We start from the raw sequence: 18,260 nt of genomic DNA on the forward strand, positions 1-18,260 counted from the left end.
CACAAACATTTAAATAATGTTAAATTCTGAGAATATCAATGGTTGTCACATGGGTAACCAAGAGCACCATAAGTTATCTTTTCTATTTTATATAGTATTTGACCTGACTGAACTCTAACTCATTTTAGGGCTCATTTAATTCTTTCTTTGTTTTTTGCTCCTGTATTAGTTTCTATTAGCTTAGTATGGACTTAAATTTGTTATAGTTTATTGGTGCTATATTATTATACTTGAACTTTTCCTTATACATATTATACTTGAACTTTTCCTTTTTGCTTGAGTATACTTTATCATATATTTTATTTCTGTATTATCTTGTTGTTAAATAATGCTTGATACCACCATAAATGAAGGTGAAATTGTGAGTTATGTAATATTTTAAGATACTATTCAGTCTACTTGAATATCTATATGTAGTTATCAAAACAAGTAAAAATATGATTGTATTAAAGCTTACCCAAATCTTATTTTGTTCCTTCTTTTCAGATTTTCTTGAAAATTAATTTATTAAACTGGTTATGCTGCTGTACATTATTTTTGGATTGCTCATACATTTTGTGTTCTTCGCCTCCATCTTTGACATTTATTTTACATCTCCTTTGGTTCATGGAATGACTCCTCAGTTTACGCCATTGCCTCCCCCAGCAAAAAGATTAGTGCTGTTTGTTGCTGACGGCCTGCGAGCAGATAAACTTTATGAATTAGATGAAAATGGAAATTCTAGGGCACCATTTATTAGGTAAGCATATCAACTGGTACAAAGACATCTCTGGAAAATGTTATGCTCATACCGTTTATCTCATGTTGTTTAGAGGAGTGATGTGAGATATAGAATAGGGCACATATACATTTGACTTTGTCATAGAGATTTGTAAGTTTATTTCCTTCTAGGAGTTATTTATCTTATTGTGGAAGTTGGTATCAGGCTAATTGAAGTAAATGACCTTCTGCTTGGCCTAACTTATCCTACTTTCTGAAACCTGGCTTACAACTCACTGTATTATCTTTTTCTTATAAAATAAGACTGTTAAATTTTTAAGCAATGGCAAACATAAATACTAGTGAATTCCCAATTACAGTAGTACTTAACTGGAAAATATAGGCTTCAACTCAAAATGCATTTTCTGTAAAATATAGAAAGCCTTTCTAAGTCTATATAACTATATAATGTAATTTGAGTTCTATTAAGGGGCTTTGGAAAGAAATGTTTCATTTTGGGGGCTGATGGGGCTCCTGCAGTCAACTGTTCTTTTTTTTTTTTTTTATCTTTTTGTCTTTTCTGGGGCCGCTTCCATGGCATATGGAGGTTCCCAGGTTAGGGGTCTAATCTGAGCTGTAGCCGCTGGCCTACGCCAGAGCCACAGCAACGCGGGGTCCGAGCTGTGTCTGCGACCCACAACACTGGATCCTTAACCCACTGAGCAAGGCCAGGGATCGAACCCACAACCTCATGGTTCCTAGTCAGATTCGTTAACCACTGAGCCATGACGGGAACTCCTCAACTATTCTTTTTCTGATTCTTGGCAAGCCCTTCAAAAGCCCTTTCTAATGCTTTTGTGGCGAGATTAAAACTCATATTCAAGTGGAAATTTTTCTAAAATTGTCTATCTTCCTCCTGTCCCTAACTGTCATCATTACTGTCTCTCCTTTTACCTTATTTCACTTTGCTTTATAGTACTACTGAGCATGTGCAACTTCAACTAAGGATAGGACTTTGTTTTGTACACCACTATAGTATCTCCAGTTTCATAGTAGGCAAATAATAAATATTTGTTGACTACTAGAAGAAAGAATGAACCTGAATTCTGTGTTGAATTTCCAGGAATAAATTTATAGTGCCTCAAAGAAGTGTGTAATATACTAAAGGAAAAAAATAAATGAGCAACTCACGGCAATCGGAAAATATGAGTAGGAAAATAAGATCCAGTCAGGGTTAAGTTCACTACACAAAAATGTTCAGCATATTTCTATAAATAGTTTAAAATTTGGGGTGATATATTTGGTTGAATTTCTTAGTTGTCGATGAAAGAGAAATATAGTTCATTGCAAAATTAGTAAGGTAAAAATATACTTGTTAAACAAAGGCGAGCTTTTCTGATTGCACTAGTTTCCTTTGGCTGTTATGTAGAAGACCAAGGGCTCACAGGTGATGTGTCTTGTCTTGTATGTCATTCTAGCTTCTTCTAAACCTGGTTTTGTTCCTCACTTTGTTTTTTTTAAAAAATATGATCTGATCAAAATGTTTTTCAACAGAGGTATCCAAAATTTGAAAGGATATATAATGAACATCTATATATCCTTAATCTAGATATATGTATTTTTAACTTTTTTCATATTTGCATTCTCTATTTTCTCTCTCTCTCTCACACACAAACATACACACTCTTAAACTTTTAATTATCTTTTCCTGAATAATTTGAAAGCAAGATGTTATGACAGTTCACCCCTAAACACTTCAGTGTGTATCTACTGAAGACAAGGACTTTTTTTGACATGACCAGAATAGCATCATCACGCCTAAGAAATTTAACCTTGACAGAGTAACACTGTGTATACCAGTTCTTTTTTTTTTTTTTTGTCTTTTCTAGGGCCTCACCCTGGCATATGGAGGTTCCCAGGCTAGGGGTCTAATTGGAGCTGTTGCCGCCTGCCTACACCAGAGCCACAGCAACGCCAGAGCCGAGCCATGTCTGCGACCTACACCACAGCTCATGGCAGTGCCAGATCCTTCACCCACTGAGCAAGGCCAGGGATTGAACCCGCAACCTCATCATTCCTGGTCAGATTTGTTTCCACTGCTCCACGGTGGAAACTCCCAGTTATTTCTTATATAACAAACCATTTCGATACTTTGTGAATAAAACAATAATAGTGTATTTTTTCTTAAGATTCTGTGCAGTGGTTGGGTGGTTCTTTGTCTCAGCTGGGCTCTCTGATGCTACTGAATATAGCTGATGGGAGGGCTAGAACTGGGCCTAGCTGGGACTGGGCTCAGCTGGAATCAGAAAGATTTCTTTCCGTCTTAAATTTTGGCTCACACTTTTGACTAGATTCCATCTGTAATAATCTTATTTTTTAAAGCCTTAACAGAGCATTTGATCATAGACTATGTTAACTATTCCTCTGTAATACCTTTTAGGGATATCATAATGCATAAAGGCAGCTGGGGGATATCTCACACACGTGTGCCAACTGAATCCCGGCCAGGCCATGTAGCCCTGATAGCAGGGTTTTATGAAGATGTCAGTGCAGTTGCCAAAGGTATTTCCTATTTAGATGATTTTTATCACGGGAAAAATTTATTGCATAAATAGTGCTAATTCTTTTTTTTGCTTTTTTATTTGTTAAATGATTTTTATTTTTTCCATTATAGTTGGTTTATAGTGTCCTGTCAGTTTCTACTGTACTGCAAAGTAACCCGGTCACACATATATATATATATATTATATATACATTCTTTTTCTCACATTATCCTCCATCATGTTCCATCATAAATGACTAGATATAGTTCCCTTTGCTATACAGCAGGATCTCATTGATTATCCACTCCAAATGCAGTAGTTTGCATCTATTAACCCCATACTTCCAGTCCGTCCCACTCCCGCCCATCCCTTGGCAACCACAAATCTATTCTCTAAGTCTACGAGTTTCTTTTCTGTGGAAAGGTTCATTCGTGCCATGCATTAGATTCCAGATATAAGTGATATCATATGGTATTTGTATTTCTCTTTCTAACTTACTTAGTATGAGAGTCTCTAGTTCCATCCATGTGGCTACAAGTGGCATTATTTTGTTCTCCTTTATGGCTGAGTAGTATTCCATTGTGTATACATACCACATCTTCTTAATCCATTCATCTGTTGATGGACATTTAGGCTGTTTCCATGTCTTGGCTATTGTGAATAGTGCTGCAGTGAACATATGGGTGCATGTGTCTTTTTCAAGGAAAGTTTTGTCTGGATATATGCCCAAGAGTGGAATTGATGGATCATATGGTAGTTCTATATTTAGTTTTCTGAGGCACCTCCATACTGTTTTCCATAGTGGTTGTACCAATTTATATTCCCATCAACAGTACAGGAGGGTTCCCTTTTCTCTACACCATCTCCAGCATTTGCTATTTGTGGACTTATTAATGATGGCCATTCTGACTGGTGTGAGATGGTACCTCAGAGTAGTTTTTTTTTTTTTTGGTCTTTTTGCCTTTTCTAGGGCTGCTCCCACAGCATATGGAGGTTCCCAGGCTAGGGGTCCAATTGGAGCTGTAGCCGCCGGCCTACACCAGGGCCACAGCAACACGGGTTCCGAGCCGTGTCTGCAACCTACACCACAGCTCACGGCAACACCAGATCCTTAACCCACTGAGAAAGGCCAGGGATTGAACCCGAAACTTCCTGGTTCCTAGTCGGATTCATTAACCACTGTGTCACGATGGGAACTCCCCTCAGAGTAGTTTTAATTTACGTTTCTCTAATAATCAGTGATGTTGAGCATTTTTTCATGTGCTTGTTGGCCATCTGCATATATTCTTTGGAGAACTGTCTATTCAGGTATTTTCCCATTTTTCCATTGGGTTACTGGCTTTTTTGCTGTTGAGTTGTGTAAATTGTTTGTATATTTTAGAGATTAAGCCCTTGTCAGTTGCATCATTTAAAACTATTTTCTTCCATTCTGCAGGTTGTCTTTTTGGTTTTTTTTTTTTTAATATATAGTTTCTTTTGCTGTGCAAAACTTGTCAGTTTGATTAGGTCCCATTGGTTTATTTTTGTTTTTATTTCTGTTGCCTTGGGCAACAGTCTTGGCTGTTGTGAATAATTGTTGTGAATGGTTGTTTCCATGTCCTGGCTATTGTGCATGTCTTAGCTATTGTGAATAGTGCTGCAATGAACATAGGGGCACATGTATCTTTTTCAAGGAAAGTTCTGTCCATATATATACCCAAGAGTGGATTTTTTTTTTTTTTTTTTTTTTTTTTTTAGGGCTGCTCCCATGACATATGGAAGATCCCGGGCTCTGGGTTGAATTGGAGCTGCAGCTGCCGGCCTATGCCACAGCTTGTGGCGACTCCAGATCCTTAACCTACTGAGCAAGGCCAGGGATTGAACCCACGTCCTCATGGATATTAGCTGGGTTCTTAACCCGCTGAGCTACAACAGGAAGTCCTAAGTAGTGCTTTTTGAATCTTGAGATCTTTTTTTTAGGCCATGCCCACAACATGTAGAAGTTCCTAAGCCAGGGATCAAAGCCATGCCACAGCAGTGACCCAAGCCACTGCAGTGACAATGCTGGATCCTTAACCCATTGCGCCACAAGAGAACTCCTGTTTTGAGATACTTTTGACAAATATTTTAGCATGCCTAATTCACATAAACATACACTGGGATTGATTCAAGAATTAAGCTTTAGTATTTTATCATCCTGTGCTAGGGAAGAAATATAATTGGATGGCTCCATGGCTTTCCTAGATGTTAACTCTCCAAAGTTCAAAAGAGATTCTATGTTTTAGTAATAATTATCTATTTTAAGCTTTTTTTAAAAAAAACTTGTATTATATATGTCAAAAATCTATTCTTAGTTTTATGCTTGTTCTGCAGTTAATCCTCATTGTTATTTGAAGGATACTTCTTTAGGATCTATGCTAAAACTTCACCATTATTTATTACTTTTGTTATTGTTTGCTTCTTTTCTCAACTACCTGAAGGATGGAAGGAAAATCCTGTAGAATTTGATTTCCTTTTTAATGAAACCAATTACTCATGGAGCTGGGGAAGTCCAGATCTCTTGGTTATGTTTTCCAAAGGTAGGAGTCACGGATTGTAATTTTTCCGATACTAAATAGGTAATCAACATGGTAATTTAAAATATATACTCTAATTTATTGATTTTGAGACACATGTTTTTACATATTTAACAACTCTGAAATAAGAATGTGTATTAAAGTGGATAGATGTGTCAGTGTGATTTTTTTTCCCTTCTTAGTTGTACTGGAAATGTTAGCACGTTATACAGTTTTTAGTACCTTGGATGTGATGAAATGGTCTGTGGCATGAACATCTAACAGCTTTTTAATCTTGAGCAAGTTAGATAACATCTCTGAATTTGAGTTTTCTTTTTTGTAAAATAAGATAATGATTTCTATCTCCTAGGTGTGTTTTTGGTATTAAGTATAATTCATGTGAAACATTTAGCAAAATGCTTATTGTAATGATGATAACTCCTCATTATGATGATGATGTTGATGTCTGGTTGATTTCCCTTTGATAGATGATTATTAAGAAGTTAGATAGTCACATGAAGTTTTAAATATTAAAAATTATAACTTCTATTTTCATATATTCAAGATCATGCCATTTGAATTTTTTATACTTGTTTCTGTGTGTGAATCTGCAAGTATTAGAATATTTCTTTTTTTTCTTTTTTTAAATATTTTTGGCCATGCTCATGGCATGCAAAAGTTCTTGGGCCAGGGATTAAACCTTCGCCATAGCAGTGACCAGAACCACAGCAGTGCCAGTGCCAGATCCTTTACCCACTGAGCCACAGGGATGCTCCAGTATTAGAACATGCTTAGAATTAGAAAATTCATTTATATTATTTCCAAAATCAGTTAGATTCCATTTGAATTTTGTGTAATTAAATGCTTTTTAATGAGACCATTGTGGTCATTTCACCTAATAAAAAGGTTTTGTATTGTTAAACTTAGCTATGGGTATAATGATAATAATTGGAATTATTGAAGATTATTATATATCTCAAAAGCAAATAGATATTCAGAATTTTCTGTATCATATTCACAGAACATTATTATGTAGAGCAGGTCAAAAAACTCATACTACTTGCAATTTGTACACTCCTTTCTTTGAAAAGCAGTTGAGCTTTTTGGGAGACTGGTGGTGGTAAGGATAGATTAAATTGCCATGGCTTAACAAACTTACCTTCTTGGTTCTGGCTACAGTTGATAGGACAGGTCCAGTGTCTGAAATGGAGATAATCCAATAGGAATGTTCCATTTCTTATGATAACCTACAGACCCACCCAGATCTTTACTTAGGATGTGAGAAGTACAATGGCTGAGCAGTAGAATAGTATCGTTAGAGATGAGCTGATACTATGAAATTGTCATTATTTTGTTATATTTCTTCCTTATGACCTATAAGAGCCTGTCTAACTCAGAAATTCACCAATTTAATTAGATTGCTAATAAAATCTTACTGATGTATAAGATTAATATATTTGTTGACCCTTTCAGACTATTTGGCAATAAGCAATATTTATTCCCTTATATTAAGAAGAATGTACATATTATGAGGAAATGTTTATTGAAGTATTTGAATTTTCTTCTTGGTTAAGGGATTTTATAAAATAAATGATTTAATCTATTTTAGATTGTACCATACTAACTAAGATGCACAAATTCTTTGAATCGTTTAATCCCTATAGGGAGACAAACTTTGGTGTTTACTTTTGTGTTATTGTGTATTAATTAGCACTGTGACTTTGGTAGGTTAATTAACTCACTTGTGGTTTATCTGTAAAATTAAAATATGTTATTGGGAGAACAAAAAGCAACAGCATATATTAAAGCATGATACATGAAATAAATATTAATCATTCCTCCTATTTTTCTCTTTCCCATTGTAATATAGACTGCTTTGTGAAAAATTCTGGTTGCTCACAAAAATATTTAGATGGTTGTTTCATATTTTATGGCAGTTTAAAAGATTATTAACACTTTCCCCCCAATTTCCTTTTTAGGGGCTAAAAGAAATAATGTTTTTCCATGTAGTTATGATGCCAGCAGTGAAGATTTTGGTGCCCAGGATGTAACAAAACTGGATACCTGGGTTTTTGATAATGTTAAGGTATGTGCTATTGAGTGGCTAATCTACAGGACACATATTTGTACCTAATGTACTAGAAACTGATTTGTTAATAAATACTTCTTAGTTTTTTCTACTTGTATGAGCTTGAAGTTCTTTATGTAGCATACTATTTTTAAAAGACTAGATTCTAAGAAATTACACATTCTACAATAAGCAATTAATAGAGGTTTAAAAATTTTTTTCAAAGTTAACCCTTTTAATTTCTGTGTTTCTGATGGTAAATTGAGCCCTTCATTAAACTCAGGAAACCTGCATTTCATTCCTAATTCACTCAGTCATCGTAGGGAAACCTTCTTGATCCTTTGTTGACCACAGAACCAATCTCTTACAAGTAGTAGGACTATGTGATTTGTGGGAAAGTCTTTTGAAAAATGCTTTCAAATCTAATGCATTTATTATAACGTAATATAGACCTTTTTTTTCAAGGACCACACCCATAGCATATGGAGTTTCCCAGGCTAGGAGTCAAGTTGGAGCTATAGCCACTGGCCTGTGCCACAGCCACAGCCACAGCTGTGCCAGATCCAAGCTGCGTCTGCAACCTACACCACAGCTCCTAGCAATGCCGGATCCTTAACCCACTGAGTGAGGCAAGGAATCAAACATGCGTCCTCATGGATGCTAGCAGATTCATTTCCATTGAGCCACGACAGGAACTCCAATATAGACATTTTTGTTAGTGTGTAAATAGTATGTGTCTACATATTTCTTTCTATTAGTAGAAATTAAGTACTCAATATATTATTTGATAAAGCCTATTTCTTGTGTCAGAATCTTTCCCTGTGAAATTTTCTTTTTTTCACTTAACACATAATTTGTCAAAAGGGAAAACCTTCAAGTTAAATAAAACTTTTTAAATAAAATAGTTAGCAAGTTACTTTGCTAAGTACCACTTCTTAATATAATTGACATGTTAGCACCTTGGCTTCTAATTTCATAAACATAGCTAAAAATGCTCCAAAATCATAGATTTGATTCCTTGCGGACAGGCAGATATAGCTAGTGGCTGGCCTGATTTTATGCCTTTTTTTCCTTTCTTTATTTCAACACTGCTAGTATTGGTATATTATAATCACCAGAAAAAAAAGATTTGCCTACAATTTTATAAGATAGAGATATGTACATTAATTAACAACAAAAATATGAAATCATCAACAGTGGTAATGGTATGAAGGAAAAATACAGGGACTAAGAATATATCTCTAGAAAATTCTGATCTAAACTGAATAATTAAAGGGAGGCTTACCTGAGAGTGTTTTGAGAAAAATCTCTGAAGAAATGTAGGAGACAAAGAAATGGGTGGATCTGGATTGCATAGGCCAACAGCATTATGTAAACTTAGGCCCCAAATGCAGAGCCAATGTGGGAACTGAAAAGGGGAGGTTAGCATGGCAGGTACACTGACTAGAGATAAGGCTAGAGAGGGAGTCAGGGGTCTTACCTGGACTGTGTGCCCTGCCCAGAGGCTCATGCTTAATTCCAGCCATGCAGTTTACAAATATATGCCTATTTCTACTCACTTTTTAAAAATGGGTAAAATATACATAACCATCCCCTCTCTTAGGTCCTACCTGACTTTGCTTTATCCCACTTCCAGTTTGACTTATTAATAACCTTTTTCTATATTCTCTTGATGTCCTTATCTTAGTACTTTATTATGCTATGCTGTAATTGTTGATACATTGGCAACAATCTTAATCTTACATACATCTTGATGGCAGAGATACTGTCTTTCTCGCATTGTTAAATCTAAATTCCCATCATGGAGTTATATGGTACATAAATACATGTATTAAATTAGATTAGTTCACCTCTGTAAAAAAAATACATGGCTTGAAAAAGTTTACGTCTGTCTCAGTAAAGATTATGCCAGAATTAGGCAGTCCAGGATTGATGCAGTCCATGATTGCCATAGTTCTACAGTGTCATTAAAACCTACTCTCCTTAACTTCTATCCTCAGACTATGAGTTTTATCTTCAGAGTTGTCTTATGATCCAAGAGATGCTGGAGTTCCAGCCATTATTTCAGTATTTTAGGCTAACTGTACAAGGAATCAAAAAGGATCTTTTCTTCCACTGAATTGTATTTCCTTCAAAAACTTTAGGTCCATATAGACTTTTGACTAAAATGTTTAACTTGTGTTTCATTGGCCATAACCAAAAAGGTACATGTAGCTGTGAGAGAGGATGGGAAATACGTAGGTTTTAAGTTTAGAACATTGACATGTCCAATAAAATCAGAGGTTATACTCAGAGAAAGGGAGAATGCATGCCAGGATGGTCATCTGGCAGTCTCCCATGACACTTAATAAATATTTGTTGAGTACAGAAATGAATAAGTGCCTTTGAGCTGAGAAAAAGTGGGAGCTGGTGGCCATAACTGTACATAAGTTTTTTGGCCTGGGGGGAGGATCTAGGAGTACATTTCACCTCTTAAAGACCAACTTTTTAAAAGGCAAATGGGAATCTAACAGGCTGAGTTCTGTCAGCAAGGTTAATATTTCATGGCTTCCAGATCTTGTGTCCATATATGAATGAACAGCACTTTTTACAAAGCTGAATATTTTTTATCAGTCATGGAACAAATTATAAGTTTAACTCAAGTTCAACTGCTGTTTGTTTTTTGTCAGCTTTAGAAAATAATTCCTTTCTCTTGAAGAACTTGCCATTTCCATCTAGATTTAAAATTTTTTAGAAGCTAAGCAGAATATATATGAAAGGGTCTAGGTAGAATGTATAGGAAAGTCCTCCTCAATGGTAGCCTTATGTTTATGTTTTTTAAATTTATTTCTGTTCATGAATAGATGGTTTCTCTGAGGGTAGCATTTTTTTTTTTTTGATGTTTGTAATAATGAAGAAATAATTGAAAAAACACTTCAGGCTTTTGTTGGAAAGTTAAAGACCTATTGTTACTAAAACTTACGTCTTCTATAGTTAAAGACATGTATGTGAATAATAATTATATATTTTGGCAGCCTGTTGACTTATTAAAAATAATTTAAGGGAGTTCTTGTTGTGGCTCAGCGGGTTAAGAATCTGACTAGTATCCATGAGGATGCAGATTTGCTACCTGGCCCCACTCGGTAGGCTAAGGATCCCATGTTGCAGCAAGCTGCAGCATAGGCTGCAAATGTGGCTTGGATCCCACTTTGCTGTGGCTGTGGTGTAGGCTGGCAGCTGCAGCTCTGATTCCATCTCTAGCCTAGGAACCACAGGCATAGTCCTAAAAAAATAAATAAATAAAATAATTTAAAGGTACTCTCCATAGGTACTTGTTTACATATTCATGTGTATATAAGTATAGGATGTGTCCTTTTCCTGGAGGGCTTTATGAATTCAGTTTATCCTTATGAAATAATACTTTTGAACCATATTTCATTAAGTGGACTTTATTTATCATAAGGATTCTAGCTTTGGGACAAAGGAAATAGAAGGCTATTTGCTATGTTCCAAGTGAGAGAATATGGTTGTACCAGAGTGGTAACACATAAGATAAGAAGTATTAAAACATTTTAAATTGTTAAAGAATTCCTAAACTGTTTCCACTAGTACTGTTTTATTTTTGGCTCTTGTCAAAATAGTTACTTAGTCTACTGGATTTGATTCAGTATTATGAGAGCTTCATGAAATCAAGATTCCTTTTCTGTAACCTTTCTTTTGCCTAATTATAACATAGCAAATAGCTGACTTGTTATTTGAACATAAGATGTCTGAACTAAGTACTTTGCGTTTGTAGGTCCTGAGGACAAATTTAAACAAACTAAGATACTTTAATTTTATAGTTAAGAATAAATTTCATTAAATGTTTTCATCAGAATTACTTTTTAAATAAAATAAAAGAACTAAATTTTTTAAACTGATTTTTTGCGTATAGGAACTCTTTCGTGGTGCCAGAAACAATCAATCTTTGTTTTCTAAACTAAATGAAGACAAAATAGTTTTTTTCTTACATTTATTAGGAATAGATACAAATGGACATGCTCACCGACCATCATCAAGGTAATTTTAATACTGTGTTTAATTCCATGGTTTTGAAGGAAACACCTGTTCTCTTTGAGCTTTTAAAGTATTATAATGTTTTCTTTGTATTATCACAACAGAACTTTTTTAAACAATTCTGAAGTAGAATAAGTTCTCATTAATATAAAATGAAGTATGATACAGTGGCTAAAACACAGGTGCTGTGACGAGACTTTATTTATTATTATTTTTTTTAATCCTTTGTCCTTTTAGGGCTGCACCTGTGGCATATGGAGGTTCCCAGGCTAGGGGTCTAATTGGAGCTGCTGCCGCAGGCCTACACCACAGCCACAGCAACGCTGGATACAAGCCGCCTCTGCTACCTACACCATAGCTCATGGCAACACCGGATCCTTAACCCACTGAGCAAGGCCAGGAGTTGAACCCGAAATCTCATGGGTCCTAGTCGGATTCGTTTCCACTGCATCACGATAGGAACTCCCTAGACTATATATTAATGTAAAGAAAATATATCCTTCATTTATCAGGGCAGAGAGAAAAAAAATTATATTTTAGAGGTATTTTAGTAAATTTTGAAATAAAAAGCATTTTTATGGTGTTAATATATATCACAAAAAGACATAATTAACTATTTCTTATGTTACGTTTAATCAGTATTGTATCTAACTATATAGCATATTATAGTATAAAGTTTTGTGTTTCAGTAACACTTCTTATATAAAACAGTGGCTGTTTTTCTCACTTTTGCATACCATAAGAAAAGGAAGAATTCATCTTGTACTTTTTTTTAATAATTTTTATTTTTTCCATTATAGCTGGTTTACTTGTACTGTACAGCAAGGTGACCCAGTCACACATACGTGTATGCATTCCTTATTCTCACATTATCATGCTCCATCATAAGTGACTAGGTAAAGTTCCCATTGCTATACAGCAGGCTCTGATTGCTTATCCATTCCAAAGGCAATAGTTTGCATCTATTACCCCCAAATTCCCAGTCCATCGCACTCCTTCCCCTTCTTCCTTGGCAACCACAAGTCTGTTCTCCATGTACCTGATGTTCTTTTCTGTGGAAAGCTTCATTTGTGCCATATATATTAGATTCCAGATATAAGTGATTTCATATGGTATTTGTCTTTCTCTTTCTGACTTACTTCATTTAGTATGAGAGTCTCTAGTTCCATCCATGTGGCTACAAGTGGCATTATTTTGTTCTTTTTTATGGCTGAGCAGCATTCCATTCCATACCACATCTTCTTAATCCAGTCATCTGTCAATGGATATTTAGGTTGTTTCCCATGTCTTGGCTATTGTGAATAGTGCTGCAATGAACATGCAAGGTGCATGTGTCTTTTTTCAAGGAAAGTTTTGTCTGGCTGTATGCCCAAGAGTGGGATTGCTGAGTCATATGGTAATTCTATGTATAGTTTTCTAGGGTGCCTCCATACCATTTTCCATAGTGGTTGTACCAATTGACATTCCCACCAACACTGTAGGAGGGTTCCCTTTTCTCCACACCCTCTCCAGCATTTGTTATTTGTTGACTCATTAGTGAAGGCCATTCTGACAGGTGTGAGGTGTTTACCTCATAGTACTTTTGCTTTGCATTTCTCTAATAATCAGTGACATTGAGCATTTTTTCATGCGCTTGTTAGCCATCTGTATATATTCTTTGGAGAACTGTCTGTTCAGGTCTTTTCCCATTTTTCCATTGGGTTACTGGCTTTTTTGCTGTTGAGTTGTATAAGTTGTTTGTATATTTTAGAGATTAAGCCCTTGTCAGTTGCATCATTTGAAACTATTTTCTCCCATTCCGTAGGTTGTCTTTTTGGGTTTTTTTTATGGTTTCCTTTGCTATGCAAAAGCCTATCTGTTTAATTAGGTCCCATTGGTTTATTCTTGCTTTTATTTCTGTTGCTGTGGGAGACTGACCTGAGAAAATATTCATGAAGTTGATATCAGAGAGTGTTTTGCCTATGTTCTCTTCTAGGAGTTTGATGGTGTCTTGTTTTACATTTAAGTCTTTAAGCCATTTTGAGTTTATTTTTGTGCATGGTGTGAGGGTGTTTTCCAGTTTCTTTGATTTACATGTGGCTGTCCAGTTTTCCCAGAAATACTTACTGAAAAGACTGTCTTTTTCCCATTTTATATTCTTACCTCCTTTGTCGAAGATTAATTGACCATAGGTGTCTGGGTTTATTTCTGGGTTCTCTATTCTGTTCCATTGGTCTGTATGTCTGTAAGACACACTGTCTTGATTAATGTGGCTTTGTAATATCGCCTGAAGTCTGGGAGAGTTATGCCCCCTAATTGGTTTTTGTTCCTCAGGATTGCTTTGGCAATTCTGGGTCTCTTGTGGTTCCATATAAATTTTTGGATTGTTTGTTCCATGTTGTACTTTTATTCTTCATTTTGAATTTGCTTTCGGTTGGTCTAACTAACTGTACAGGCTATTGGTTAGCTGCCAGTAGTGAATACCTCATGTTTCCCTTCTTTAACATAATGCATGGTTATAAGTGATAGAATTCATAACAAACCATCCTTGTTCAACTGTATGGAATGCTTAAGTATAGTTTGTTAAAAACATTGTATTGTATTACAGTGTTTTATATCACAAACATTCTAAGAGATGGAAATATATACTTGAAATAGTGATACTTACCTATTATGACAAGGACAATATAGTTTTACATTATGAGAGGCATGAACTTGAAAGTCATCATTACTGCATTTGAGACTTAAAAGGCATGCATTAAAATTGATATGCTAATCAATACCTTTTTAAGAACTATTTCTGAAAACAGTTTCAAATTTTTTTACTTCTTTAAAATGAGAAAAAAAATTTTAGCAATATAAGGCACTCTGATTTTAAAATATTAAAGATGACATCTAAAACTATTCCAGGAGTTATTGACTTTGAATGTAATAAGTTCATGTTGAATAAATTTGATTTTTCCAAATCAATGTAATTAATGTAATTTAGCTTTCTCTTCTCTCTTTAAACAGGGATTATTTGGATAATATTAAAATAGTTGATGATGGATTGAAAGAAATTGAATCTACTCTTAAAGATTTTTATGGAAATGATGAGAAAACAGCATTTATCTTTACCTCTGATCATGGAATGACAGACTGGGGTTAGTCTGTCTCTAAGTGATATATACTTTATGACTATAGTAGTGGTAAATGTTGCTTGCAGATATCTTATAATGTGGAAGAGGATTAAATGTCTTAGTATATGCAAAGTGTCTAGCACATAATAGTATGCTTAAAACGGTAGTGTAAAAAAGACTGATCTTACATATTATTGCTTCTAACTACAAAAAGGAATATATTCTCATTTAAAATGAGAAATTAAAGAAAAGTGTGAAGAAGAAAATGAAAAATACTTATTTATCTACCTAGAATTAACTGTATGTGATGGCAAAGGGGGTGTGTTTGAGGTGGTATTACTGAGAGCCTAGGACTACTGAACCTCTACCCTTGATGAACCTGTCTTCCCTGTTAGGTTTCCAAGGCAAACACAGTATGTGCGTAGAGAACGAAATAAGGCAAAGCTGAGATTTGGGTTCCCAAATCATAATGTAGAATTCTTGTGAGCTGTTTCCACTTTATAAAGGGCTTTTGGCTACAGAGTGGCCTGGAAGAAAAGCATAAAGCAACTTTGCCATCCCCTTGAGAGCAAACCTGGTTTGGGATAATTGCCTTAGACTAAGGAGCCTTCCCAGTTCTTTCTGCCTTTGGTGCTACTCTGGTAGCATCTCCTCCAGTTCTTCTTTCACCCAGAGCCAATTAACCGATGTTTTGCTTTCTGGTTTTAGCTGTTTGTTGGTGCTCTGACTTGCTTTGGGAGCATTTTAAAACTAATTGTTACATGGAGATGCAAACATTTAGGAGTGTGGTCACTAGAATTAGCTATACTTGGATCAACTCTTTAAAACTAAGTATTAAAAAATATTTAGGTATAAGTTAGTTCTTATGTCCTTGTCTTATTGCTTTTTGTGTCTTCTTGTAGGTTCCCATGGGGCTGGTCATCCTTCAGAGACTAATACTCCTTTTGTCACTTGGGGAGCTGGAATCAAGTATCCTCAAAGAGTGTCAGCTCAGAAATTTGATGACACATATTTGGAAGGTATGAACATTTATCTTTATTATTTTAATGAATGTGACATTTTAAAATAAAGTCAAAGTTTAATTTGAAAAATTACTTTTCAAGTTTTCATTTTGATGTATGTGTCATTACCATTTCTATGTATTACTTTTGTATAGTTCATATTATTTGATTTATAGTATTCAGCTTGAAATACACAGTTTAGTTATTTGCCTTATTAAAGTTCAAGTATAAGTTTTACTATTTTTTTCTTCACAAGCTTTCTTATTCTAGGACTTAGATTAAACCCTTGATTCAGACCTTAACTGCAAAGGCTACAATCAGGTAAATCACACATATGTCACAATTGGTATTTCAAAACCAGACAGGTTTTGCCCTATCTCTAGTACTTTTGAAGGTTCTCTCTATCGTCCAAGCTTCTCTTGCTTCTCAATCCATGACGAAAAAGAAGTCCTTTTTCCTGGAGCTCTAGCTAGTTTCTAATGTAAGGGGTTTTTAGAGTTCCATAGTTCTTACTAATTGGACAAAAATAAATTCCTCTCAAATGCCTTTCTCTGGATTAGTTGTGTCAGATTTATCCAAAAGCACTTGTTAAATGTACAGATAAAAAATAATTACAGATTTCCAGACCTTGTCACTAGATATTTTGATTCTATGAGTCTGGGTGAGGCCTAGAAATTTTCTTTTTAAAACCTTCTCCAGGGATTTGTATTCATAGCTGTGGTAGGTATTTCTACCATAGAAGACTTTTTGGCTTATATAATAAAATTTTCTTATACTCTTTCTTTTTTTGAATTTATTTTTTATTGAGATATAATTCTCATACCATAAAATTCATGTTTTAAAATGTATAATTGGGAGTTCCCATTGTGGCTCAGCAGTAACGAACCCAACTAGTAACCGTGAGGATGCAGGTTCTATCCTTGGCCCCGCTCAGTGGGTTAAGAATCTGGCATTGCTGGTGAGCTGTGGTGTAGGTCAGAGATGCTGCTCAGATCCCACGTTGCTGTGGCTGTGGCGTAGGCCAGCACCTGCAGCTCAGATTCGACTCCTAGCCTAGAAACTTCCCTATGCCATGGGTGCAGCCCTGAAAAGACAAAACCAAACCAAACCAATAAAGATGAATAATATAATATTTTCTAGTATATTCACAGGAATGTGCAATAATCTCGACTACCTAATTACAAAACATTTCGTTGCCCTCCCCCCCAAAAAAAACCAAAACCAAAAAAAACCTCTTACCCATTAGCAGTTACTCTTTATTCCTCTCTCTCCCCATCACCCGGCAGCCATTAATCTACTTTCTGTCTCTATAGATTTGTCTGTTTCAGACTTTTCATATAAATGGAATAACTCACTGTCTGGTCTTTTATGTCTGGCTTCTTCCATTTGGCATAATGTCTTCAAAGTTCATCTATGTTATAGATGTTATCAGTGGGTTTTTTTAACTGAATAATATTTCATTGTATGTATAGGCCATATTCAATCATCTTTTGGATATTTGGGTTTCCACATTTTGGCTATTTGGTAATGATGCAGTGAACATTTGTATAAAAGTTTTTGTGTGAACATGTGTTTTCATTTCTCTTGGTTAGGCACCTAGGAGCAGAATAAATGAGTCATATGTTCCTCTATGTTAAATTTTTTGCAAATTGACAAATTGTTTTCCAAAGCAGCTTCATACCATTTTATATCCCTATGTTCTGTGTTAAATGGCTTAGTTTGAGGTTAAATAGAAGCTAGGTTAAATAGTATCTTTATACTTAGGAGATAGAACTTTATTTTGGCATTTGATTTTTATATCATCAAATCTAAAACATTGAATTAATGTTTCGGAATCACATGACCTCAAGGATCATTACAGAAAGAATGTATTTTTTTCTCATGTAAATGTTAATTATCATAAGTTATAGTGAAAGAGAATGTAGATGTTTTTCGTCATCAAATGATTAGTGTGAATATTTAGTAGCTGACTAGTAGAATCAGGATTGTGTTTTTAAACTTTATTAGCTTATTAAATGAAATGTCATCATCATAGTATCTTAGAAACCTTCTGGTAGTATATCTTAAAGTCAAAGACAAAGTCTTAAAATTAAGGCATGGTCTCAAAATCATTTATTTTGATTACTGTTTATTGAAATTATTAATTTAAATGTAGAAAGATGGGGGAATAAGGCAATTTTAATAGTCCCTATACTATTTTCACATTTGGGATTAGTGACAGTAGGGGCATCAGAGCTATAATTTAAAGTGTTTTGCAAGTAACTGCCTGTACCAAAATAAGA

At 35.0% G+C, this 18,260-nt stretch overlaps 1 protein-coding gene across 4 annotated transcripts in view; it reads left to right on the top strand.

Moving 5' to 3' along the window:
- PIGN (phosphatidylinositol glycan anchor biosynthesis class N) overlaps positions 1 to 18,260 on the top strand; it is a 95,059-nt gene that overhangs the window by 7,479 nt on the left and 69,320 nt on the right. For 3 of the 4 annotated variants that reach the window (XM_047767022.1, XM_047767020.1, XM_047767021.1), the window contains exons 2-8: positions 487 to 739; positions 3,140 to 3,261; positions 5,702 to 5,800; positions 7,756 to 7,862; positions 11,758 to 11,882; positions 14,871 to 15,001; positions 15,880 to 15,996. In XM_047767022.1, coding sequence (XP_047622978.1) covers positions 519 to 739; positions 3,140 to 3,261; positions 5,702 to 5,800; positions 7,756 to 7,862; positions 11,758 to 11,882; positions 14,871 to 15,001; positions 15,880 to 15,996 — 922 coding nt within the window. In that variant the 5' untranslated portion in view covers positions 487 to 518. Of the gene's footprint in view, positions 1 to 486; positions 740 to 3,139; positions 3,262 to 5,701; positions 5,801 to 7,755; positions 7,863 to 11,757; positions 11,883 to 14,870; positions 15,002 to 15,879; positions 15,997 to 18,260 lie in introns of those variants that run through there. The other variant, XM_047767023.1, reaches the window with a different exon arrangement.

Source organism: Phacochoerus africanus, chromosome 2 (genome assembly GCF_016906955.1).
Source record: "Phacochoerus africanus isolate WHEZ1 chromosome 2, ROS_Pafr_v1, whole genome shotgun sequence".
NCBI lineage: Eukaryota > Metazoa > Chordata > Mammalia > Artiodactyla > Suidae > Phacochoerus > Phacochoerus africanus.